Consider the following 27,286-nt stretch of genomic DNA (forward strand, 5'->3'; position numbering starts at 1 on the left):
GACAGCAGTTATTGCCTTTAGGGAGCTACTAGCTTTCCTTCATTAGTGATGCGTTTAGAGAGCCAGCTGGCTCCCCTACATGTCTCTAGGCAGTCTCTAGTTTATCTTGTCTCCTACATCCTTATGGGCCAAGGGAAATTGGGGTCTAATTGGAAAAAATCAAGCCCTGGGTTTGTTTCTCTGCTTTGCCTCTTACTAAGTACCTGTGGGCAAGACACTAACTTCTCTACACCTTGGTTTGATCTATAAAAGGGGGAGAACCATCACCACCTTACAGGGCTGTAGATAATGTCTGTTCATTGCTTGGTACATGTTGCTGTTTTGGGGTAGCTCTCACTTTTCTTCACCTGAGGCTATAGGCATCACGTGGCTTGAGTCATTCAGCAGTAATTAGGAGGACGCTGAGTAGGCTGCCTGATTTGGGCTCCTAGGTAACAGGATGGATAGACAAACGCACAAGTGTAAAGAGATGAACAGCAGCTCCCATTAATAAGCATAAGCCTGGCATCTGCCATCAATCCACAGAGATCAAATGCATGAATCATATTACTGAATACTCACTTGAGCTTGACTGTGTAAAAAGAAAAATATAATCAAGCAGGGACTTGGAATGGACGAAAAAGCTCTCCTGGTTTAAATTAGGCCTCAGTCATGGTTTGGTCCAGAACATCAAAAAGCACTGAAAACCAGGTCTATGGCCGTTCTTTGGGAGTATCTTTGGTTGTCAAGAGTTTTATTTCCCATCCAACTGAGTACCTAGCAAGAACAACCCAGACAGGGAAATCCAACGAGGGCCTATAAGCTTTCTCCCAGCTCTAAGCATGTAATTGGCAGCCACGATGTTGCCTTTGATGAATTCCTAGAGCACACTGCTGACCTCAAAGCCAGGGACCCCAATCTGCAACAGTGGGGGACAGAGAGGCCTGTTCATGGTGATAAGACACCAGGTGACTCCTCTGGAATGGGATAACACCATGAGGTCTGAGGATTCAATACTCCCTTGCTTTATAGTATAATCCTGGGCTTACCGAAAATACTGACATTTTTAATGCATGTGTATAATTCAGCACTCAACGTGTGTAATTCACTTGAGTCTTGAGTAAACTACTGGGTGTGCTAGCAACAGGCCAACTTTAACTTATTCTTAGGGTATAACCAAGCAAAGCAGGGACACTGCCCTCTCGTTTTTAAAGAGAATTTGTTATTTCAAATTAATATCAAAGTTATCATCATGAGAAAAAAATAAAACCTTTATTGGACTTTGTTACATTTACTTTACAGTTTAGTATTGCTTTTACCTTAAAGGACGTAAGGTGGGGGATGGTACACGGTAATGTTCTGGAAGTTCAGGACCTTTAAAAGTCTTAAACTGGCTGGCCCTGCTTTAAAGAAAATGAGGTGATTGCATTTCAATGGCAAAGTAAGGGGCTACACCTCCCCGAACTGCCCCCCAAATCCCTGGCAACTTTATCTCTGAACCATGGCATAAGGTACTGGTTTAAATGGTGGCGGTTCCAACACTTCATATCAAGCCCTGTTTCCTGACCCCTCACCTACAGCTCAACTGATACTGTCCCCTCTATGTCCCATCTGTTTAATTCTGTAAGAACACCTCAAATCTAACTTCCGCAAGATTATGGCTGAATATCTCTGACCTTTGACTATTGTCCAGTCTCATATTAGCCCACACGGAGATTAGCAGCTACCACCAGATGTGCTTAAAATGGGTTAAGCACTTTGCAAAGTAGTTTTACTCCCTAAACAATCTTTTGTACTAAGATAAACTTCCAAACAAAGGAAACACTGAGGCTCAGACAGCTTGTCATTTGCCCAAGGTCATAAAGCATAGTATATACTCAGTAAGTATTAACTGACCAGTCTGACTGATAGAAAATGACAAAAGCTTGTTTGCAAACCTAAACAGTCTGACTCTTAGCCATCTTGAGGGACCACCTCCCATCTTTCTTCTAGTGCAAATTGTTCCTCCCCTTCCGGTTTTTCTCACCATATAAACAGAACCACCATACACTCAGGTGATTAAACCAGCATCACTCAGGAATCTACCTCTCCCCCGTAGCTAATCAATTGCCAAGTTAAAATTTTTAATTACTCAGTAGCTCTCAGCTGTCAGTTTCTCTCCATCCTCACTTTGACTTCTTTGTTTCAAATCTTATTATATGGACTGCCCCTGGTCTCATGTCCCTAAATCCATTCTCCACATATCAGCCACAGTGACTGAAGACATCATTCATCCATGTCACTCTGAATATGTGAATATGTTCCCTGTTGCCCTCGCATAAGGTCCAAACTCTTCAATGTGGTTTACAAAGCCCTTCGTGACCTAGTCCCTGCCCACTTCTCCCCTTTACAGCTTCACTGAACATGTTTGTTTGTTTTTTTAATCTCCCTACCCTTAACATACCGTTTAGTCTACCCTTCAGCAATGCCATTCCACTTCCCCATTTCTCTTTTATTAGCTAACTCCTAACATTTCTTGGCTTAGACAACACTTTTTCCAAGAAGCCTACCATGACACCCCAACCTAGCACCTCTACTTTGAGTTCTCTGCAATTCCTAAATCACAGCACTTATCACAACACGTTGTACTACCTGTCAGCTCATTATACCCTCCTCGAAACTCTAAGTCCAAGATGGCAGAGCCGCTGTCTGTCATGTTTAAAGGTGCATCCCAGAACCTGACCGGGCCTGGTACAGAACGCGCAGTAAATCTTCCCTGAGTGAACTGTTCTTTTCTACCGCCCTGTGTGCTGCCTCTCCCGAAGAAGCTTCCCGACAGTGCTGACCCTCTCTCTCATCTACCCAAGTGTCTTGCCCAGAAAAGATATTTCATACCATTTCCAAATGAGTTCAGGACTCTACTCACCAGCCAGACCTTAAGTTTTAGAAGGAACAGGAGCATTCTGCAAGATGATTTATAAACCTGACTGTCCATATGTCCAAAAAAAAAGAAAAACATAGAATGGCTGCTAACTGATAAAAGCTGTTAAAGAAAGGGCCTTAAAAGCTTGTCTTTCTATTTTAATCAAATGCCTTTATAGTGCAAATAATAAATTCACATGCATTATACTTTTACATACTCATAACAAGATAATTACATAGACTAAAGTTGCACGGTTTTCCCAAGTGAATCGTCAGTTTAACCAAACCTACAAAGCATTTAATTGAAATTAACATTTCTGGCAAAGCCACAGGCTTAAATCAAGCAGCATCAAGACTGTTGTATTAAAAAAAAAGTAAATGAAAAAATTCAAGATATAGAAACAGTAGCCATACTAGCAACCCCTTTCTGGGGCAAGACCCACACATGTACTCCTCTCGCCAAGCACTATGAGTTTAAGGACTGAACAAAGAGCCTGTTTCACACAAGACTTTCACAGAAGAAAACTGTCATAGAAATGCATTATTATAATTACTATGCTTTTTAAAGATTTTGCAATAGAAATATATTAACGACGGCCTCAAATATCCAACATTTTTCTGTCTTACATGTTAAATCAAAGTTGTAGGAACCTGTAAGTCTTAATAAAGAACTCTCTTCACAGCACAGCTGTAGTTCACTTTAAAAGGCAAAACGTTCCTTTTACTCTATATCCTTACAAATAAACATAATATAGATATAAACGAAAAGTTCTGATCCTGCATCAAGCATCATTCACTCTTGCCCTCTGATATAAACCTGGATATAGTCTTATTTGCAGAGAGTTTGCTTAATATATTAGTTGAAGCAAAAGTAAAAGGGATGTGAGCTTTCAGCAAAGGAGACCTTTATGAATTTCAGTGTGTCCTTGGCACTAAGAGCTTCAGCTGAAGTCTCGACTGGTGAGGACGAGCGGAGCCACAAGGGTCCAGACGTAGAGGAGGAGGCAGACCCAGCTGGAACTGATCTTGACCCACACAGCTGGCCACTTGCTGGTCATGGTCTGGAAGTTTGCATCAGGGCTAAGAAAACAGCAGAGAGGTAGGTAAAGGAGCCTAATTTCAGCATTCAGCAGCCCCTCAGCAAAAGCTAAGAAATGCTCCAGTGAAATTCGACTGACACAACTCCCTAGTAAGTTTCTAGAAGAGACTTGAGAAAGCTGTGATTTTTAGTTTTTATGAGCAGGGGACTCTGCCTCTCAAACAGCTTTTATCTTCTTGCCTGCATGAAGAACCGTGACTATTCCTTGCAAAAAGTTCTTCAGGAACATCTAGCTCTTCTACATATTGGTCAAAGTCTAGATTGAAATGACCTCCCTGAAACTCTCCTTCCTTACCACATGATTACTTTGATCAGAATACTCTATACGGACATCTCTAGACAGAGAAAAATCAGGGAACAAAGACAAGTCAGCTCACTTAATGTCATGATTTTCTCTCTCAAGTAACTCAAGTTTGGAAGGGCTTCCCGTGATTTTCACTGTAAGAATTCCAACTGGATTTCAAATGCAAGAGGAGAAAAAGTCAAAAGTATTTCAGAAAAGAGCACTGAACACAACTTCATTATAAGGGTAAAGAAAGGGGATTCTGAAGTCAGGACAATGGATGGAGACTTTACAGGCAACCCCGAGGGGCTAAGTGTTTTTCCCTCGATTCTCTCTCTGCCTCCTACCTGTACCAGTTGGTCAGGGTCATCATGATGTACAAGGAAGCCGAGCAGAGCATGAGGTGGAATATGGAGTAGTTGTACTGCACGCCCTCTCGCTCGTTGTCCACAGCCCGCCGAGGCCGTCCATCTTCCTCATCGCTGGCGCCATTGGCAGTTGTATCACGGAGGATCACGCTGTCACTTCCTGACAGGGTCAGCTTACTTACTTGGCTATTGCTGGCATTGCGGATGCTGGAGAGTGACCCCAAGAAGGTAAGTCAGAAAGGGGCCATTGGGCTTCCCTGGTGGCGCAGTGGTTGAGAGTCCGCCTGCCGATGCAGGGGACATGGGTTCGTGCCCCGGTCCGGGAAGATCCCACATGCCGCGGAGCGGCTGGGCCCATGAGCCATGGCCGCTGAGCCTGTGTGTCCGGAGGCTGTGCTCCGCAACGGGAGAGGCCACAACAGTGAGAGGCCCGCGTACCGCAAAAAAAAAAAAAAAAAAAAAAGAAAGGGGCCATGAACACGAAATGCTGTCACTGGTCTATACACATGAAGGTTATTTCTGAACTGTTCCTGCTTTGGGGACCGAAGGGCTTCTGAAGGGTTTGCTTAAATGCCTGTCATCACAAGACAGGGACAGTACTCTCATCAGTTACAATTTGAGGGTTTAACTGCCTAGGAGTTTCCCAAAACATACTATGCTCTCAATGTCTGCTTCCAGGACTTCACAAGTACCTCTCTCCTTTGCTTGGAATGCACTCCCCACCTTCTCCCAGCTAACTTAATCACCCTTTAAATTCTCTGATCATGCTGTGCCCTCTAGGAGGTCTTCCCTGGCATCACCCTATCACTAGGGTGGATTAAATTCCCACAGCTCCTTACTCTTCCTTCTGCTATATCACTTACTGTTCTTGTCTTCCTTGCTATTCATAGAACTTTTTGACAACAATGACCTTAGTCATCTATGCATTTCTAGTACACAGCAGATATTCACTAAAAGTTTGTTAAATGACTGAATTAAAAAGTACATACAAATAAAGGACAAAACCCACATGAACATCTCAACAGACAAAGAGAAAGCATTTTACAAAAATCTGATATTTTTTTCATGATAAAAACTCAAAATAAAAATAGAGAAGAACATCCTCAAACTGATAAAGGGCATCTATCAAAAAGTCAGGGCTGGGCTTCCCTGGTGGCACAGTGGTTGAGAGTCTGCCTGCCGATGCAGGGGACACGGGTTCATGCCCCAGCCTGGGAAGATCCCACATGCCACGGAGTGGCTGGGCCCGTGAGCCATGGCCGCTGAGCCTGCGTGTCCGGAGCCTGTGCTCCGCAACGGGAGGGGCCGCAGCAGTGAGAGGCCCGTGTACCGCAAAAACAAACAAACAAACAGTCAGGTCTAACATCATACTTAATAGTGAAAGACTAAAAGCTTTGCCCCCAAGATCAAGAATCAAAGGAAAACAAACAAAAACAGTCACAGACAGTATGAAAACAAATGAACATAGCTGTATGCAAATAAAACTTTATTTACAAAAACCGGAAGCCAGCCCAAAGGGCTGTTATTTGCCAACCCATATTTTAAGCAATCATTAAAAAAAGAAAAAAGGATAAATCTACACATTATGTGCAAAGCTGTCCAAATTATGACAAATTCATAGGCATTTCAGAACAGTATATATACTGTTATATAGAATGCTCCCAATTTATTTATTTATTTATTTATTTTTTTGTGGTACGCAGGCCTCTCACTGTTGTGGCCTCTCCTGTTGCAGAGCACAGGCTCCGGACGTGCAGGCTCAGCGGCCATGGCTCACAGGCCTAGCCGCTCCGCGGCATGTGGGATCTTCCCGGACTAGGGCATGAACCCGTGTCCCCTGCATCAGCAGGCAGACTCTCAACCACTGCGCCACCAGGGAAGCCCGCTCCCAATTTATTTTGAAAAAATTAGATATCAAGTGATATAAATAAAATTATGTAACTATTTATAAAAATATGCATAATTATATAGATACAGATAGGTCAATAGACAGTAAGTATAAGCAAAGGAAAAAAGCCTGAAATAATATGTACCAAAATGTTAATCATAGAAGAGGTAAATTTAGAGGGAGGACCATTTCATTTCCTACTGTTCTCACTTAAGCTATTAATTTATATAAATATATCCTTGCCCATTTTTATTATTTCATATTTTAAAATTATTAAAGTAACATGCACTTATACAGACAATATCAATAAAAATGGGTGGGAGAATGAGTGAATACTGCTAACACAGGTTATATCTGGTGTCCTGGATTAACTACAGACTAACATTTCATGTATAACAGTGATCAGAAAATAAAGATTGTTTTAAAAAAAGATAAGCCAACCAATTTTCAGAGCCAGTATTCTAGCTGATCCAGGGTCAGGTAAAGGCTTTATCCTCCTATACAAAGGAGAACATATCTCTTAGTAAGCCTGGGAGGAATTATTTGATGAGAGGATTTACTGAACTTAAAGAAGTGTACACAGCAAGGTAACTGAAGCAAGTCAATGACTTTAATAAGGAAGAGTTAAATTTTTGTAATTCTTCTCACTGTTTTTTGAAAGCAAAATAGCTTCTTCACTCTACTACTAACCTTCATAAGAATCTTGTCCTAAGTACTTTTAAACTTACCTAGAATACAAAAGGGAGAGAACAAAGACGACCAGCCCAATAAAGTTCTCTTTATTCAGAGAAGGCCCACTCTGCGACGGTGCAGCAGGAGTAGGGGCAAGAGCAGTTGCATTTGCAGGAGCCAAGGTTGGTGAGGTCATGTGCATAATGATGCTCAATAGGCCAGGGTTGCAGGAATGATCTGAAAATGAAAAACTGTTTATATCTTTTGGTATAACTCATTTGGTCCAAAAGGATTTGAGGGGTGTGCTATACATCACTCATTCGTTATTTAAAACATGGGAATGCTACACTTCAAAGAACCTGCAACTGGGAAGTCAGTAACGCATCTGTGTTGCAACCAGAGACTTAGTTTTAGAAAAAAGGAAATGAAACTACAACAACAAAGTATTTGTCAAATATCATAAATGTCAATCTTGATTTCACTGGGTTTGAAATTTAACTGGCAAGTCTTTTTGGCTCTATAGTTGTGTTTAAAGCACAAGTTTACACAGACTTAGAAAACAAACTTATGATTACCGGGGGGAAGGGATAGTTAGGGAGGTTGGGATTGACATGTACACACTGCTATATTTAAAATGGATAATCAACAATGACCTACTGTATAGCACAGGACATTCTACTCAATATTATGTAACAACCTAAATGGGAAAATATATAACTGAATCACTTTGCTGTACACCTGAAACTATCACAACATTGCTAATCAACTATACTCCAATATAAAATAAAAACTTAAAAAAAAAAACTAATTTGTTTGCAAAATAAGGCTAGATTCAATAAACTTGGCCTGGTTAGCAAAAAAAAAAAAAAAAGCACAAGGAGTTTATCCCTAGTTTTGTTTCTACATAGTTACATAGGAATACAATAAAAATAAGTTGAGTCATCACTGAATGGTCTGAAATAATGGTTTTCCTTGAAAAGGAGTCCATAAAATACCCCCACTGAGAAACAATCCCATAAGATCTACAAAAGGAGATTTCCTGCAGCTGTTTCTTCTGCAGCCTGTACTACCAAAGTAACACTCAATTAAAGTAATTCTACAAAGGGCCAAAACAATGTTGCCTTGTTCAGCTCTTAACTAGTTTGACTTAGTCCAGGGAAAAGCCTGGACTATATAAAGGACTGTGGTCCTTTAGGCTGTCAGCTCTGAAGAGCTATGAATAGACATGGAGAATAAAACCTGAAAGGTAAATACCGTGGACACTGTACATTTAAGTGAAGTTTTTTGTCTGTTCATTTGTTTGTCTGACATTTGCTCCAGCTCTAGTTTCTGCACCCACCAAAGGAGTAATTTCTTACTTTCTTTTTTCTTTTTCTTTTTTTTTCTGGCTGTGTGGCGCGGCTTGTGGGATCTTAGTTTGCCGACCAGGGATCAAACCCAGACCCACAGAAGTGAAAGCATGGAGTCCTAACCACTGGGCTTCCAGGGAAATTCTCATTTCTTACTTTCTTTTCACCAAATGAATGCGTTATTAAAACTCCCTTACCAGGTTCATTGGACATGGCTGACCATGTGAGGTACATGGTGTAGAGGGTGATGATAGAGGACTGCAGGAGGCCAGAACGAGGCTGGTGTTCCTACAGAATCAAAAAGAAAACAATGCCATAGGAATTGCAAGGGCTGAATTTCTAAAACCCAGCATACTTCCTGGGACCCACTAAATTGTTATTAATTGAGAACCTTCTAATTCTGCTTGACAGTTGAAAGATGACAAGTAACCTTTCAGTTTGAGTTAGCTTGAAAAAGAACCAAGAAAGAGGAGGCATGTACTACTGGTTCTCAGGCATTTCATAATCCTGGAAATTCCTGTATATCATACAAAGGCTTAGATTTACTACTAGTTCCTTGGTATAGTGAACTCTAAGCTAAGCTTTGCCACTGGCTAGCTTGGTGACCCATCACCTCTCTGGAACTTCGGTTTTCTCACTTTTAAAAGGAGAGGTGGGCTTCCCTGGTGGCACAGTGGTTAAGAATCTGCCTGCCAATGCAGGGGACACAGGTTCGAGCCCTGGTCCGGTAAGATCCCACATGCCGTGGAGCAACTAAGCCCGTGCGCCACAACTACTGAGCCTGTGCTCTAGAGCCCGCGAGCCACAACAACTGAAGCCCACACGCCTAGAGCCGGTGTTCCGCAACAAGAGAAGCCACCGCAATGAGAAGCCCACGCACCGCAACGAAGAGTAGCCCCTGCTCGCCGCAACCGGAGAAAGCCCGCGCCCAGCAACAAAGACCCAACACAGCCAAAAATAAAATAACTTTTTTTTTTTTCAAAAAGGAGAGGGCTTCCCTGGTGGTGCAGTGGTTGGAAGTCCGCCTGCAGATGCAGGGGACACGGGTTCGTGCCCAGGTCCGGGAGGATCCCACATGCCACGGAGCGGCTGGGCCCGTGAGCCATGGCCGCTGAGCCTGCGCGTCCGGAACCTGTGCTCCGCAAGAGGAGGGGCCACAACAGTGAGAGGCCCGCGTACCGCAAAAAAATAAAAATAAAAAAAAGTTAAAAAAATAAAAATAAAAAAGGAGAGGTGATGTCTAGATGTTCTTTTCATACCTAAATTCATATCTGAATTTTAAAAATATTGTATTTAAATGACGAAACTCAGGAGCATGAGTTCTGTTTTAAATATTAAAATCAATTATTTTTTCTAGTTGAATTCCCCTAAAATATCTTTGCTAAAGATTCCTAAGAATCATTCTCATGATATAAACAATTTTATAAGAATGATAAATTCTCAAGTTACATAGATTTTTTTCTTAAATAATAGGGAAATTATTCATTTACTGGCCCTCAATGGCACATTTTAGAGTGATTAAGTTATAATTAAGAAGACTTTATCGTGTTGAAGTAGAAAAATGTTTAAGTAGAGAAATTTGGACATAAATTCATACAACAGGTTACCTAGGTTTCAAGTTTAGCATTAATTAAAAATCCTTCACAGGAGGAAGAAGCAGAAATCACAACCATACCTGAATTTTTGGATGGATTGACATAATAGAAACCACAATGCAAAGGATCAGATTAAAACTGATGAAGAACTTGTTTTCTGTGCAGCCATCTGGTTTGGTGTAGTATGTGTAGAGCAATACGACAGAGATGATTGACAGGATATAAAACATGCTTGTGACAGACAGTAAAGCTAGAAAAAAGAAAACAAACATGAATGCCCACAGTCATAACAAACTTATACTAACGAGGACCAATTTTCACCCTATTTAACGTAGCATAATGCAGTATGGCTCTCATAGGGGTTTAGATACCTACCCGCATACCAGCACCTTGGGTTCCCTTCTTCCATTCGATTTACCCATGATTCATTCCAAGAGTGAGCAAAGTCCACCAACAGCACCAGCTGGATAAGGATGAAGAAGGCAGCCCCCACCATGCCAATAAAAAACCAGGCTACAAACCAAAAGCACAGTTACTCTTCACCATAGGAGCAACATTTCATAATGTTACTGTCCAACATTCTAAAAAGATTTCAATTCAAGTAATAGAGAGGTAATAAAGACATTGTCTCCAGCAGTACAGCAAGATTATTGCAATTCCAAACTCAAAGGCATTCTCTGAGAAGTGTTCTGTTGGGTTTCAGACCTTTTAAAACTTGTTCTAGCTTGTGCCAAGGGGAGCCTAGGGTCTGACATTCCAAATGGAAAAGACATAAGACCTTTCCTTTACTTACAGGGATAAAAATCACAGTGGAAATCCACAGATGTCACAATAAGGAAGCAGGTTAAGACAGGAATAGTGGAACACATGGTTACAAGTCCTTACGTTGACAAGCTCTCCGATTAACGTGGTATTACCAAGTGAGAAGAGAAACTATTAAAATATTGGCAAATGAACATATGGTTCCAGAACAGCTGAGAAGTGGGCTGAATGCCTCCCGGCTTTAATCAATCAATTAATATCTTAATATTAGTACCAAGTCATGGTAATTGGACACCATCTCATTTAATTACCAGTTCTGCAAAAATCAGTAATGAAAATGTAGCTTTAACACAATCATTTGTAGAGTTTGTATATATTATAATTGACCCCCCTAATAGTGAACCATACCTGTGGTGAAGTGGCCCCCAGGGATATAGAAAGATCCAACCATGATACCAACAATGGCAGCAATTTTGAAGAACCAAAACCTATTAAAATATAAAAGTACACTTCTGAAATGCTAATTTTTGCCCTTTCACTGAGAAAAATGAATTTCTAAAAGGCAAAAATAAAGCCTTACTAGCCACTTCCAACATGATTAGGCTTATTTCTTCATTTGACATGAAACTACTTCACTCAATACTTCACACAATTTAAGGACAAACGTTAGCACAGAGACCAAATCATGCACATTCACAAGAAAGAAACATGTTATTTCCCTACTTTTAGCACTTAAAGATAGGCCTTTTTCTAGAATTCTGGAGCATTCTAAACTAACGATGTTAGCTAAATATAAAGCAATCAACTTAGATCTGGGGGAAAGTGAATCACCAAATCCTTCTTTTACAACATGGTAAAACCATGCCCCATAGTGTTAAAAAACCCATCCTGAAACCGTGCCCCATAGTTAACAGACACTGGTGCCCAACAGAAATTCTTGAGCTTGCCTTACACAACAGTGCTAAGGGAACAGCTGGTTAAAGAACCACCCCCGCTTGCAGCCTTGCCTTCAAAAGGCTCATCGTAATTTTTTTTTTCTTCAAATTTCATACCCTCCAACCTTCATATGGCCTAGATAATATACCACAAGACTCTTTTTTAACTACCCCTATAGATAACGTGCCTCTGACTTGTGGGTCACTATAGTAACGGGGGCTTAAGCTGTTTTTCAGAAACTGGGAGTTAGTTTTTCTCCAGTTCAAGCTGCCTAAGACTGGTTGGGACCACTGACCCTAAGACAGGGCCTGCACAGATGTGCAATGAATAACCCTTTTGATGTCAGTGCCAAAAATGAATGATCCTTTTGATGTCAGAGTGCCAAAAACTCTACCCTCAGATTATGCTAAGCATCTCCACTTTGAACATGCATCCTATTAAGAAGCATGTAATTCAGATACACCTGTGCAGAACACTGATGACCTCACCTTTTCCTTACCTCCAATTCCCTTTCCCCAAACCTAAGACTACTCTGCTTCTCTATCCCATAAATAACTAAAGCCTCTCGCCTTCGGGGAGGCGGATCTGAGGTCTGTCTTCCCGTCCCTGCTGCAAACCTCAGCATCTCAGGTTGGCTTGCTGCACGTCAGGCGATTGGACATAAATGCCTTGCCCACAATCACACAGTTCGTCACTGGCAAAGCCAGGACCAAACCTGGCTTTCAGTCAATCTTTAAAGACTGCCTTGTATGGCAGAGTGTAAAGAAAGCAGCTTTGGAGCTGGACAGACTTGAGTTTCAATCCTAGCTCCAACCCTCACTAACTGAGACATCTTAGGCAATTTATTTAGCCTCCCTGTAAAGGGGAACCGGGGATCAGGAATGGGAAGTGACAGAATATGTGAATCAGGGGCCCAAATATATTCACTATTTATCTTTCTGTATACTGTTTAAATATATCAGGTAAATGTTTCTCTTTTAACAACAGAAAGAAAAAATGTGTGTGTGTGTGTGTAGTGCTTTAGCACAACGCTTGAACTGTTTCACAGGTGTTCCATAAAAATCTAGGCACTTTAAGCAAAGGTATTTTTAAAAAATACAGGAAAAAGACAAGATTCTCCTTGTCCACTCTACCTCTTCCATGCTGCAGGGCTCCAACTGAAAATGACGTTGGAACAACTTCCCATGTAGAGTAGGTCGGAAATACATCCGGGCCACTGATTTACATACTCTACTGCTTTCATCAAAATGGCAACATTAACTGCTGAAGGGGAGGATGCACATCATAACATAACAAGTTAACAATAAATAATTCCTACAAACCCATTGTGTATCGCTGCTCTGGGATCTTTACTCGTTTTCACTTTTAACATGAGCAGAAAGAAGGCAAAGAAAAAGACGGCCAAGGCAAAGTTGATTCGATATACGGCTTTATAACGAACCAGCACATCACAATGTTTATCCATGATTGTATCAGCCACCTTGGTTTTAAGTCCTTCATCACAGAATCCAGGAATCTGGAAAAAGCAATTTTAATGTTATGGGAATATCCACATTTAAAGAGAGATTCTATTCCACAATAGGAAAGCCTGGATTTTTAAAACTGACCACTTAAACAACTGCAAGACTCTCCTGTGGGACTTTTCTCTTTGCCTTCCAATTCACTTACAATCTTGTCACCAAATAGTATAAACAAGTTGCATTTTGAAAATAAAAGGCAAGAGTTCTCTCTCTCTCTTTTCAATATTTTATTTATTTATTTATTGGCTACGTTGGCTCTTAGTTGCAGCACACGGGATCTTTCATTGCAGTGTGCAGTCTCTTTGCTGCAGCCCGCGGGCTTAGTTGCTCCATGGCATGTGGGATCTTACTTCCCCGACCAGGGATCAAACCCGCGTCCACTGCATTGGAAGGCGGATTCTTAACCACTGGACTACCAGGGAAGTCCTGAGTGCTCTCTTTTTGGCCCTTACCTGTGGATGAGGTTATCTCCCATTTTCCCATGAGTTTTCATGCTACAACCCACTCCTTCTGAAGGTGAAGGGCTAGTCTAGTTTAAATGTTTAAAACTAAACATACAAGAAAAGATAAAGTTTCAGGGCCACTCTTTTAATATCTTTCCCAAAGCTGTTAGACTAAAGATGTTCATTCTGACTACCTTTACTTTGGGAAAAGACTGATACCTTTATATTCTGTGTCTTGACTATGACCAAAATTTAAAATCCCAACAAATCCAACGAACTTGACTTTCACAACAGTGAAGAAATAAGTACTAATTACAACTAAAACTCTACAAAATATAAAAATAATAAAAACCACTACGTTAAATAAGGTTACGGTTACCTCTACTTACCTTCTTCAGCTGAGTTTCCATCCCTTCATGAAACATGATACAACATACAATAGTGCCCAGGAAGAGGATGAAAGCATAGATGAGGCGAGTCACAGTGGAATTCTTACTGCTGGGACAGCAGCTACACAGCAAACATGATGCACCACCGCAAAGGCATGGAACCTGTAATAAGCATATCATCACCATTTGAGACCTCCTTCAGTGGACTCCTTTGTGACATCCAGAACAGAAGATGAGGCCAACCAGGCTTTGAAAGTTTTAACTGAGAACTATAGATGGGGGGAAGTGGTTAAAAGCATGGGCTCTGGAGTTGATATTATTTCTGCCACTTTACCTCAACAAGTTACATAATGCAAGCTTATTTCTCCATCTGTAAATTAAACTCAATAACTGAATCTTCCTCCCTCAGACATTGCTATATTAAATTAGCACTCAACACAATGCCTAAAACACAGTAAAAGCCCAATAAATGTTGGTTATGTTCTCACAGACAGCATATTTTATTTAAAAACAATATATCTTAATACTGAGAAAAATAGAAACTAACTCCACTTGCTGTTTTCTGGGAATCCTAGCTACCAAATCTGATATTACAGCATAAGGCAACATTACATGGAAACCTTTATAAATAATGAAAGCAAGAGACATTTGGCTCCATTCAAGAGTAACCTGGAGTTCGAGCCTTGGTCTGGGAAGATCCCACATGCTGCGGAGCAACTAAGCCCGTGCGCCACAACTGCTGAGCCTGCGCTCTAGAGCCTGCGAGCCGCAACTACTGAGCCCACGTGCCACAACTACTGAAGCCCATGTGCCTAGAGCCTGTGCTCTACACCAAGAGAAGCCATGGCAATGAGAAGCCCGCACACCACAATGAAGAGTAGCCCTGCTCACCTCAACTAAAGAAGGCCCACACACAGCAATGAAGACACAACACAGCCAAAAATAAATAAATAAATTTATTAAAAAAACAAAAAAGTAACCTGGAGATTCCTCAAAGTCAAACATAGAATTATCATATGGCCCAGTAACTACACCCTTACATATACACCCAAAAAAACTGAAACAGGTATTCAAACAAAAACTTGTATATGAATGTTCAAGGTAGCACCATCTACAATTGTCAAAAGGCAGAAACAACCCAAATGTCCATCAACTGATGAATGGATAAGTAAAATGTGGTATACCCGCAAAATGGAATGTTATTTGGCCATAAAAATGAAGTACCGATAGCTGGTACAACATAGGTGAACCTAGAAAACATCATGCTAAGTGAAAGAAGCCAGACACAAAAGGTCACATATTGTATGATTTCATTCATATGAAATATCCAGAATAGGTAAATCCAGAGATAGAAAGCAGATTAGTGGTTTCCAGAGGCTGGAGGGAGTGGGGAGAAGAGAGTAGACTGCTAAACAGAAATCGAGTTTGTCTTTGGGGTGATGAAAATGTTCTGGAATCAGACAGGTGTGATGATAGCCCAACACTGTGAATATACTAAATGTCACTGAATGTCACTTTAAAATAGTTAATTTTATGTAATGTGAATTTTACCTCAATTAAAGCAAAAAAAGTAACCTGGATCTTTGGTCAGCTAAATTCTCCTAATGAGCATTCCAGATGAGAGGACATACTCTGAGTCATTCTTCTATACGCTTGATTAGGAAACCACCTGAATTGCTTTGATAGGTGATGTTATGAAGTCACATTACGAGGACAGGCTAGTTCAGAATCATCAGCGGAAGCAGCAGATGCAACGCTGGGGGATTCTGGTTTTACAGTATATGGTCCCAGTAATAATCTTTATGAGATAATGTCAGGAATACATAGCACCTAGCACACTGCCTTTCATAGCAGGGGCTCTGTATATCAAGGTAACCATTAATATCCATAATCAAAACAGCCATGGGGAATTGACCACCCAGGCTCATCTCCAATTCTTAACTACAATCTGGGTCAAAAGACTGTAACAGAAGTCTGTATCTGGTCGCAGATAGAAATACAGACATTTTACACCTGAAAACAATGACACTAATTGCTTCGGGTTTATTTTGTCTGTAGTCTCACACTCCTGACTCCCTTTAGCTATTTTTTCCCCCCAGCCAATTAAATAAACTAATGATAGTTGCCTACTGTTTGCTATAGGCTGAATTGTGTCCTCCAAAATTCGTAGGTTTTAAGTCCTAATCCCCAGTACCTCAGCATGTGACCTTATTTGGAAACAGGGTTGCTGCAGATGTAATTAGGTAAAATGATGTTATACTGGAGAAGAGTGGGCCCCTAATCAAACACGGCTGATGTCATAAAATGGAGAAATCTGGACACAGACATGCATCACAGGGAGAACATCATGTGAAGATGAAGGCAGAGACTGATAAGGCAAAGGAACAGCAAAGATGGCTACCAAACCCCCAGGAACTGGGGAAGAGGCCTGGAACAGAGTCTACCTCACCACCCTCAGAGGGAACCAACCCTGCTGACACCTTAATCTCAGACTTCTAGCCTCTAAAACCATGAGACAATAAATTTCTGTAATTTAAGTCACCCATTCTGTGGTACTTTGTTATGAGGCCCTGGCAAACCAATACACCTACTTACTTGTTTACATCTTGTACCTTGAGGGGGGCCCACCTAGTGTTATGTCTCTTGCACCTTTACACAGTAGGTACTCAATCTGTGGAACAAACTTGTCCTACTCTGTTATGTCACTTCTCCCTCTCAGTAAACAACTCTATTTGAGAGAGGCTGGAACCTGGGACCCTTTACCTGAGTGCTTTGCACCTGGACTAACCCTTGAGCAACAGAATACAAAGAAACTATAAGGAACTCAAAATAACTGCACACATGAACAGTAAGATACAAAAAATCCACAAACCAACTGCCACTTCTGAGGTGCACAGAGCAATAGCAGGGTACTGTGCACGATTCCTGCACAGAGCCCCACCAAGGGGGAGAGCAGATTACCTAAGCCACACCTCTTGCTCAACCCACTGATCCGCCCCTACCCATATCCCATTTAAGGAACCAGTTCCCCCATCTGTTACTTGTTTTTTCTCTCTCTTGCTTGGCTGAAATTCTCCTCTAGCCTCTTATCAATTTCTGTTGATTAAAGAGTCCAAGGACCCAGGTTGCGTCACATACTCTTCCTGTTGCCAAAGGAAGAGTATGTGACTGTTGCCTGTTGCCATACTCTTCCTCCAAGGCCAAAAACCTTGGAGTCATCCTCCATGCCTTCTCTTTTTCCAAAACTCTCATTCCATTTGTCAGCACATCAGCTCTATCCTCAAAATGTATCCAGAATCTGGCCACTTTCATAGCATCCTCAGCTATCACGTTGGTCCAAGCCACTACTATCATCCCTCACCTGGATTAAATGCAATAGCTCCTGTCTCGCTGCTATAGCAACCCATTCAGAACCCTGAGTTGGTATAAAAATTATTTTCAGATGAAGACATGTGAGATTCAAAAGAAGCAGAAAAAAATGCCTTCTCAGAGCTTTTCTCATCTGACTGAAAGCAGCAACTGTCATAAATTGTCTCTCCAAGGAAGTTTTATGGCCACGAAGAAGATAAAAGGCCTCTGCACTCACGGAAACAAGTACTATCACAAACTTTCTTATCTCCTGTTTGTTCTCCTAAAAACCCATTTGTCTTTCCTAAAGAAACCTATTTGTTACTCCCATGGAAGCCCTTTTCTGCCCCACCCAATCCTAACCCTAACCCCAATTAAGTCAGGCATATAATAAGCCCTATATTCTAACCACCCCTTTGAGTTATTCAACACTAAGAACCCCTGCGTGTATGTGGGTTGCACAAGTACATGAACTCTTTTTTTCTCTTGCTAATTTGTCTTTCCTCAGTTTAATTCGCAGGCCCCAACCACTAACCCATTGAGAATGGAAGTTTTTCCTCCCCTACACTGCTTTACCCTTTCTTTTCTAACATCTGTTCTCCACACAGCAACCTTGTTAAAACACTGGTCAGATCACATCATTCCTCTTTTCTGTAACGGATCCCCATAATCACATAAGAGTAAAAGCCAACGTCCTTAAATTGGCCAATGGGTATCTACGTGATCTGGCTCCCTTTACTTTTCTGACTTCATTTTCTATTATTCTTCCCCTCACTCATTCCATTCTCTGGTACACTGAATTCCTTGCTGTCCCTCTTGAACAAAAGGAATTAATAAAATATAAAAGTGATTTATAGGTAGAAATGCTTTGATGGCATCAATTCAAATCTCAGCTTTACATCAAAGCCAAAATGTGTTTCCAGTTTCAAATTACCAATTCTCGCCCTAATTATTGTCCTTCTTAACTATTTTTTTCTAAATCTATTTTGTAAACAGTGAGTTTGACCCACTAGTAAACTGTAAAAAAAAAAAAAGAAAGAAAGAAAATCAACTGACCAGGATTTTTTTTTTTTAATGTGATAGAAAAGAAAAATTGTACAGCAGGGAGCAAAGGTAAGAATTATTTCAATGTGTGTCTAAATGGGTGTATTAAATCAAGCACGTAAAATTTATTCTTACTTCGGGTCAAGGCTGAAAAACTGGAGAGCCACTACAACCTAGGCCCTTAAAAGACCAACTGCCCTTTTCATTTAAGATCAACAACCTTAAAGGATAGAAAATACATTCTGTCCCTAAGAAAAAGTAGTGGCAGTTAAGGAATCATGCTCCTCGGAACCGAGTGTATGAGTGAACTCATCATATTCTCTTCCATAGATCCCCAAATTCCTTTTTTAAAAGGAATTTTTAAAAGGCGTTTACAATCTACAAAGTGATTCAACCTATTTATCCACTTCATCCTCACAACAGCTCTTGAGGCGAGGAATGCTGGGGTGACGGTCCTCATCTTAAGGTAAACCAGAAAGAAATGACTTGTACAGGGTCCCCAAATGTTCAGGCCATGACTTCCAATTCTGAATAATAATCCACAAGGCCGTCTTTCCACTGCGCCAGAACCGCAGACAGGCCTCGGTTAAAATCTCACCTCTGCCACAGACTCTGTAGCTTTGGCAAATCCTGTGCTAGGGGATAAAAATATTATTCAAGCCCCACCCAGCCCCGCTCAAATAAATGACGCCACCTTAAGAAGGTGCTTGGAAATGAACCAGAGAGCCCGGGCCCCGGGAGCCGAGCTCAGTCCCAGGTCCCATTCCAGCTCCGGAGGAACCCAGAGGCCGGAGGGCTCACGGGGCGGGGCAATCAAAATTGTAAACAATGGAGGGCTGGCCTCTTACGTTCCTCCACAATCACAGAAGGCGAACCGCCTGATCCTGATTGCAGGGCATCGCGAATTTTATCCTGGACGCCCCCGGATACCCTCTGCAGCCGAGGGCCGGATCCCCAAACCCCGGGCCCCGGGCGCCAGGCCCGTCGGGGTCTGCGCTTGGGGAGCCCTTATCGCCCTCCCCCAAACCACAGGACCGACGGAGACACCAGACCCCAAACTCACCCAGCTGGCGAGGGAGAAAACGCCGAGCACTGCTCCCATGGTGATGTGGGTGATGGAGGTAGCCGAGGCGGAAGCTCCTAGCGCTGTAGTAACTGCGGGTTGAGGCGTCTCCTCAGAAACGCAACGGTTTCTCAGGCCTGAAACGTGCGGCCTGCGTCATGCGTGGCCCCGCCCACCGCCCTCGGCGGGGCTGGGGGTAGGAGGCGGGGCTAAACCGGCCGGAGGCTGCAGGAACAGTGCAGGGTTTATTCCTTCATCTCGTTTGCATTCCCTGGGGGTCCACTTTGTCAAGATCTGGGGTACAGAAGTGCACAAGAATTTATGGCCAAGTTAAGAAGAGACTGACAATGGACAGAAACGCACCATGGCATACTGTGATAATTGCTATGAAAAAGTATTACGAGGAAATATTCTTTCAGTAAAAGTGTATTTAATGCCTACTATGTAAGGAGAAGGTAATCAGTTAGGGAGTAGTCCTGGAAGGACTTTATATTTAATCTGAGGTATTTATATTAAGTCTAAGAACTGAAGGATGAGCCCAAGTTAAGCAGAAAAGATGGGCACTGTTTCCTAAACTGTGGGATATATAAACCATTTGGGGTGACTGAAAGGATGTAAGGATGCACGTATATATAGGACATTAAGTACCACTGAAAGGCAGAGTGAGAAAGTCTTGTTTCAAACTAAAGAGAAAGTGTGTTTGCAACTGGTATGTATTTAACATTTTTCTAACATTTGCTTATCTCCCTTTTTGGCAGAGCAAAGGCTTCCAAATCTCATCAAAAGGTAACAACATATACAGTTAAATAACATTGTTTTAGGGTTTGTGTATATGTGTGTTTGTAGAAATTCTTCCACTTCTACCAAGCAGTACTTGATTTCCCTTTAAGTAGTGGTGTAAATTTTACTTTGTAAATTTAAGTAAAAACTGAGTCCATTTAAAGAAAAAATTTTGAAAAATTATTTACTTACATAACAACAGGTGGTATGTAGATATGGCAACAATGATGACAATGTTCTACAAATAACTGGTGTAGGGGAACATTTACCTGGGAGTATGAGAACCTGTAGAGTTTGGATCCTAGAATATTTAGGTTGGAAGATGCCTTAGAAATAGATTCAAATCTTTTCTTGTACAGAAATGGAAAAAGACCCAAAGTGAGATGGTTTGCCTAAAGCCACAGAAAGGGTTGATGGCTGAGGAAGAAGAATTACTCAAGCTTTCCTAATTCCCTTCTCTCTTTCTGCCCCCCAAACTACTTGCCCAAGTCAGGTTGTTTCAGGACCACTGAACCTTCCAGGTAGCCCTTAAAATCCTTGCTTCTCCCTGTCTGGGTATTGTTGGACTGGGCAGAATAAAGCTAAGACTGTGATAAAGCCCGTGATCAAATTCTACCAGGAACATGCCCACAGTCAAAATGAATTAGAGTTATTTATCTTGTTTGTTAAGGGAGAATGCATTAAGAGAAACCATGAGGTATCTTGGTAAGAGGGAGATGGGAAGAACTTATTGTAGGATTTGGGTCTGTACTGGATACCTCTAAGAGGGGTTTAAGGAAGTAGGGAACAGTTTTGAATTGGGCACAGTCAAGAAGCAGGGACAATTCTGTAACAGGTATCTTAATTTTTATCCAGAAGGTAGGAGAATTAAAGCAGGGCCAGAGTTGTCACTGAAAAAGAACCAGGACCCACTCATGTTAGAGAAGAGGAGGATGTTGAGTCATATTTTGGTTCCTGAGTGGCCTTGTCTGTGCCTTGTTCCAAACACAGAGTGGCCTTGTTTGATATTTGTTTATATTCTGTGAGCACTTGTTTATGTTCAGTGAGGAACAATGGGTCTAGCCGGCGGTTGAAGGGTTTTTCACTTTCTGACCTGCAAGCATTAGTCCTCCCAAATGTGGGACCCTGCCCTTCTCTCAGTGTTTCTGACCCTAAGTGGTTAAGTGTGCCTTGTCTAGGTGGCAGAGGTGGGGGAGAGCGGATCTTTGAGATCCTCTGCTCCAATTTCCTACCTCCGCCTGTAAGAATCCCTCAGCAACATCTGTTCTGGGAGCACGGGGTGGGGGGGCGGCGGGGGGGCGGGGGGCAGAGCTCACTGTCACACAGAGCAGCCCCGCCCATATTCATACAGTCAAAACTAGGCTGTTTTCCCCCCTGGAGGGAAGGAAAAGTTTCCCCCGCACCTCTTAGGTTTAGTGATTGGGCCAGCTAGGCTTGGAGGCTTTTATACCATTCTGACAAAGAGCGATACAATTTAAATTTGTAGAGAAGTGATAAGACAAAGGAAAGGGGTTTATGGCTTTTAGGGGGCAGCCTGTAGGAAGGTAAATATATGGGAGAAACTAATGGAAGACAAGAGTTGTTTTAGGAAGGTTTGTTTTGTAGATTCCTCTCACCGATGAGAGTCTATCTAGAGTTGTCTCCTGTGGTTAAATTTTGCCCCTCCTGGTAGAGAGGAGATGGGGGAACACCGTCACAAGGGGAAATTTATAGAGGGAGGGCAGAGACCTTTTCTGTGTCTACTTCTCAGGTGTCTTCAGCTGGAGGTAATCCTTATGCCAAAGTGGCATATTTGGGGGTGGAATGATCTGATCACTTACACTCCTATATATTGTTTCAAAAGGTAACCCATGTACTTGATTTTTTTTTTAGGTTAATGTGTTAATTTTTATTACAGTTTTATTGAGGTATAATTGACATATAAAATTTTAAGATGTTTAAAGTATACATCGTGATGATTTGATGTCTATATATTGTGAAAGGATTCCTCCGATCTGGTTAATTAACGGATATTTCAACTCACACATTTATCTTTTTGTTGTTGTTGCTGTTCAGAACATTTAAGCTCTGTCCTCGTAGCAATTTTCAATTACACAATACAGTGTGATAAACTATAGTCACCATGTTTTCATTAGCTACTCAGACTTTTTCTTCTTATAGCTGAAAGTGTGTATGCATTAACCAACCACTCCCTAATGCCTTCATCCTCCAGCCCACATCTGACTCTGTTTCTATGAGTTTGACCTTTTTTTTTTTTTAGATGCCACATATAAATGATACCATTCATTATTTGTCTTTCTTTGTCTGGCTTATTTCACTTAGCATAGTATCCTCAAGGTCCATCCAAGTTGTCGAAAGTGGCAAGATTTCCTTCTTTCTTATAGCTGAACAGTATTTCATTATATGTATGTATGCCACATCTTCTTTAACCATTCATCCCTTCGGAGAAACTTAGGTTGTTTTCATAATTTGGCTATTGTGAATAATGCTGCAATGAACTTGGGAATGAAGATATATCTTCAATACCCTATTTTTATTTCCTTAGGATATGTATCCATAGTGGGGTTGCTGGAACGTATGATAGCTTTATTTCCTTTTCTCCACATCCTTGCCAGCACTTGTTATCGCTTGTCTGCATGATAGCCACTCTGAAAGGTGAGGTGAGATCTCATTTTGGTTTTGATTTGTGTCCTGATGATTAGTGATGTTGAGCACTTTTTAATGTCACTGTTAATTACTTTTTTGTCTACTTTGGAAAACTGTTCAGTTTCTCTGCCCATTTTAAACTGGATTCTCTATTTCTTTTTCAACATCTTTATTGGAGTATAATTGCTTTATAATGTTGTGTTACTTTCTGCTATATAACAAAGTGAATCAGCTGTATGCATACGTATATCCCCATATCCCCTCCCTCTTGCGTCTCCCACCCTCCATATCCCACCCCTCTAGGTGGTCGCAAAGCACTGAGCTGATCTCCCTGCGCTTCCCACTAGCTATCTATTTTACATTTGGTAGTGTATATATGTCAGTGCCACTCTCTCACTTCGTCCCAGCTTCCCCTTCCCCTTCCCTGTGTCCTCAAGTCCATTTAGAGGTTATCTTTTAAAATTTAATTTTCTATTTGTAGCTGGTATATAGAAATATAATTGATTTTGTATATTGACTTAGTATTCAGCAAGCTTGCAAAACTTATATTAACTTTAATAATGTATATATAGAATTTTTGTAATTTCTATATAAACAATCATGTCATCTATAAACAATAAGTTATTCTTTTTTTCTAATACTTAAACATTTCATTTTTCTTGTCTCGTTGCAATTACTAGAACTTGATTTTTTTAAAATACTGCATAAAAGAATGTCGACTGAAAAAAAAATACACAACCTAAAAGCTGAGAGTTATGTTTTATTCGGCAGACATTCTTATGACTTAAAGCCCAGGAGACAGCATCTCAGATAAAGGCTGAGAAAACTGTTCCAAAGAGGAAAGGGGGAAGCCAGGACAGATAGGAGTTTTTGCAACACCACCAAGGTAGTCGGAACAAAAGGCTACTCTTAGTAAAAGAAAACTAGATATCTCAAGTTAAGGAATTTAGCACTTTCTATGTATGGCAAGATGCCAGAGTTTGGGCTCACTGAAATCATTCCTTTGATATGCACCTCAGCTATCTGGGTGCATATCCTGTGTTTTCTCATCCTGAGATTCCTCAAGCTGCGCCGCTGGGAGTGGCTGCAGTCTGATGACTACTAGATGGCAGGCATTCTTTGTTTCCTTCCTGAGTTCCCTCAGGGTTCACTGTCACACGGGAGGCTGTAATGTAGTAGCTAGATCCTTTGTTTACTGATATGGCAGGCAGTATTTTATTTCTCAAGTACATACAGTGAAAATGTATTAGCTTACTCCCCCCGCCCCCCGCCATCTCCCAAATCTCCTTCCAGAGTTCTTGTATGCATATGCCAGCTGTGTATGTATTACCTACCACTCCCCGTTTACCTGTTGTAGCGTTCCAACCACGTGGTGTTGTACATTCTTTATATCACATCACTTATTCATTCATTCAAGAAATATTTACCAAGCTCTTACTATGTGCCAGGCATTGTTCCCAGTGATGAGAGGACAGCAGGGAACAGCGAAATGCTTGCCCTTAAAAGAGTTTATGCTGTAGTGAAAATGTTAGAGCAGGCAGGTAGCTAGGTATGAGCAGAAAAATAGGGGCAGGGGCCAGGTGGGAGGAAGTCAGGCATCTTGTAAACAGTAGGAGTCCATAGTCAGACAGAGAAAAGCAGGAACCTCCAGACTAACAGGAAACCACACATTTTGGGTGATAAGTGTCCTGGAAGCAGACAAAGAAAGTTGAGGAAAGGCAGGAATCTCCTGCATCCAAATGTAACCTGTTGCTCATTACACTCTCATTACAATAAAATTAGCCTTATTAAATTAGCAGATTAGAAGTACCCATCATGCACCAACGCCATGACACTTCTGATCTAAACTAAATAAGGACAAAAATCCCTCCTCCCCTCGGGAAGATGGAGTTGGGATGAAAATCAGGGAATAGGACCCCCAAACTCCTCTTTCCCCAGTGACTATTTCGCCCCTTCATTTGTATGCCCTTCATAACCAGCTTGCCAGAGAAGCTCAGGGCAGCAGCTCCTCACCTGTCTGCCCTCTCCCTCTGAGAGTGGATTCTTTTTTTTTTTTTTGCCGTACACAGACAGGCCTCTCACTGCTGTGGCCTCTCCCGTTGCGGAGCACAGGCTCCAGACGCGCAGGCTCAACGGCCATGGCTCACGGGCCCAGCCGTTCCGCGGCACGTGGGATCCTCCCGGACCGGGGCACGAACCCGTGTCCCCTGCATCGGCAGGCGGACTCTCAACCACTGCACCACCAGGGAAGCCCCTAAGAGTGGATTCTTGCTTAAATAAATTCTCACTTTACTTTCTTAACCTCCCTGCTTTGTCTCCAAATTCTTTCACAACGAGGCAAGAACCTTAAACTCACTGGGAACAAAAAGAGACAGGCAACAAATAAATGTATAAAATTCCATCAGATACTGACAAGAGCTGCGAAGAAAAATAAACCAGGAGAAGAGAAGACAGAGTTGGTGGGGTCTGCTATTTTAAATAGGCAGGGCAGGTCTTTTTGAAGACCTGACATTTGAGCAGAGATGTGAAGGAAGTGAGGAAGTCATGGGGATATCTGGAGGAAGAGTGGTCCCAATGTGGAACAGCAAGAGGAAAGGCCCTGAGATAGAAGTATGCTTAACTTAAAAACCACAAAGCCAGGGTGGCTGGAGCATGGACAAGAAGGAAAATGGTGAGAGATGGGATTGGACAGCTATCCAGGGAGGTAGTTCACTTGGAAGCGGACGGGGTCTGTTGATCATGGTAACTCTAGATTTTGTTCAGCACACTTAAAGGTTTTGAGCAGGGGAAGGATGTGATCATGCTCACATTTTTTTTTTTTTTTTTTGCGGTACGCGGGCCTCTCACTGTTGTGGCCTCTCCCGTTGCAGAGCACAGGCTCTGGATGCGCAGGCTCAGCAGCCATGGCTCACGGGCCTAGCCGCTCCGCAGCATGTGGGATCTTCCTGGACCGGGGCACGAACCTGCGTCCCCTGCATCGCCAGGCGGACTCTCAACCACTGCGCCAACAGGGAAACCCCATGTTCACATTTTTAAAGGATCGTTTTGGTTGCTGGGTGGAGAAGAGACTGGGGCAGGGTTGGAAGTTAGAGTAGAAGCAAAGACAGGGCTAGTTAGGAGACTATCGCTGTGTGAAGTGAAAAATGTTGCCTGCCATATGTCGACTGAAAAAAAATGCACAACATGAGACTTGTGAGTTAAGTTTTATTTGGGGCAAAATGAGGACTATAGCCCGGGAGACAGCATTTCAGATAGCTCTGAGAAACGGCTCCAAAGAGGTAGGGGGGAAGGTCACTGTGTATGTGATTTTGGTGAAGGGGGAGTACATGCAATCAAGCACACATTTTTGCAGAAGGTTGCTGCTAGTCACGAGAAGCAGACATCACCATGAAAGATTTTAGTGCTTTTCTAGATAAGAGGAAATGTAAGAATTGGGCTCATAAAATCTTCTCTTAAAATATATATAACCATCTGGGGCTTCCCTGGTGGCGAGCTGTCTGAGAGGCTGTGTCCAGCCAAATAAAACATAATTCTCAACTTTTAGGTTGTGCTTTTTTTTTTTTTATTATTTTTCAGTCAACAGCTATATGCATAGCTTGAAGCTAGGTCTATATGGAAACTGTATCTGTATCTACCTCAGTCCCTGTTAATTCTTTCTCTGGTAATCCATTTTACAGATGTACCATAATTAATCTGTTACTGATGGACGTTTAGACTGGTCTCAGCCCTTTTGCTGTTACAAACAACGGAGCAATGAATATTCTTTATGCTCATGTTCCAAGATTATCTGCAGGATTATTCCAGGAAGTATAACTGCTAGTCACGAGTTAAAGTACATTATTTCTCATATTGAAATTAAATCTGGTGATCAAATTCTCACCATGAGCCCAAAGAAACAAGTTTTTTTTTGTTTCTTGTTCTAGTTTTTTTAAAAAAATTCTTTGTCCCACCACCGTTTTGGAAATTAAAGAGGGAGAGGCATGTGCCACCCTTCCCACATCAATTTTCACGTCTTTAAATATTCCCAGTCTAGCAAGCTTCCGCCTGCGGCTCCGTCATCTCCCGGAATACTCTCCATCTCAGCTGACAGAGAAACTGAGGCACAGGCAGGATATGAAGCCCAAGTTCTCCCCCGGCCTGGCTGCCCCCCTTTCCCCCAAAGCTTCCTTCCTTCTCCCGTCCCTCCGGGCCAAGTTTGAGGCTGCCAACCCCTACCCGGGT

At 41.9% G+C, this 27,286-nt stretch overlaps 1 protein-coding gene across 1 annotated transcript; it reads right to left on the reverse strand.

Moving 5' to 3' along the window:
* Positions 1–1,229: 1,229 nt before the first annotated feature.
* On the reverse strand, positions 1,230–19,774 carry SERINC3 (serine incorporator 3). The gene is made up of 10 exons (XM_022592335.2): positions 19,640–19,774; positions 14,185–14,346; positions 13,155–13,348; positions 11,305–11,384; positions 10,510–10,647; positions 10,215–10,384; positions 8,737–8,827; positions 7,247–7,427; positions 4,610–4,837; positions 1,230–3,960 (listed from the first exon to the last, which is right to left on the reverse strand). The coding sequence occupies exons 1-10, from the start codon at positions 19,676–19,678 to the stop codon at positions 3,822–3,824; spliced, it is 1,422 nt and encodes a 473-aa protein (XP_022448043.1). The 5' UTR covers positions 19,679–19,774; the 3' UTR covers positions 1,230–3,821.
* Positions 19,775–27,286: the final 7,512 nt, after the last annotated feature.

The sequence above is a fragment of the Delphinapterus leucas genome, chromosome 15, assembly GCF_059928025.1.
Source record: "Delphinapterus leucas isolate spDelLeu-1000000601 "Yukka" chromosome 15, BTC_Dleu_Yukka2, whole genome shotgun sequence".
Lineage (NCBI taxonomy): Eukaryota > Metazoa > Chordata > Mammalia > Artiodactyla > Monodontidae > Delphinapterus > Delphinapterus leucas.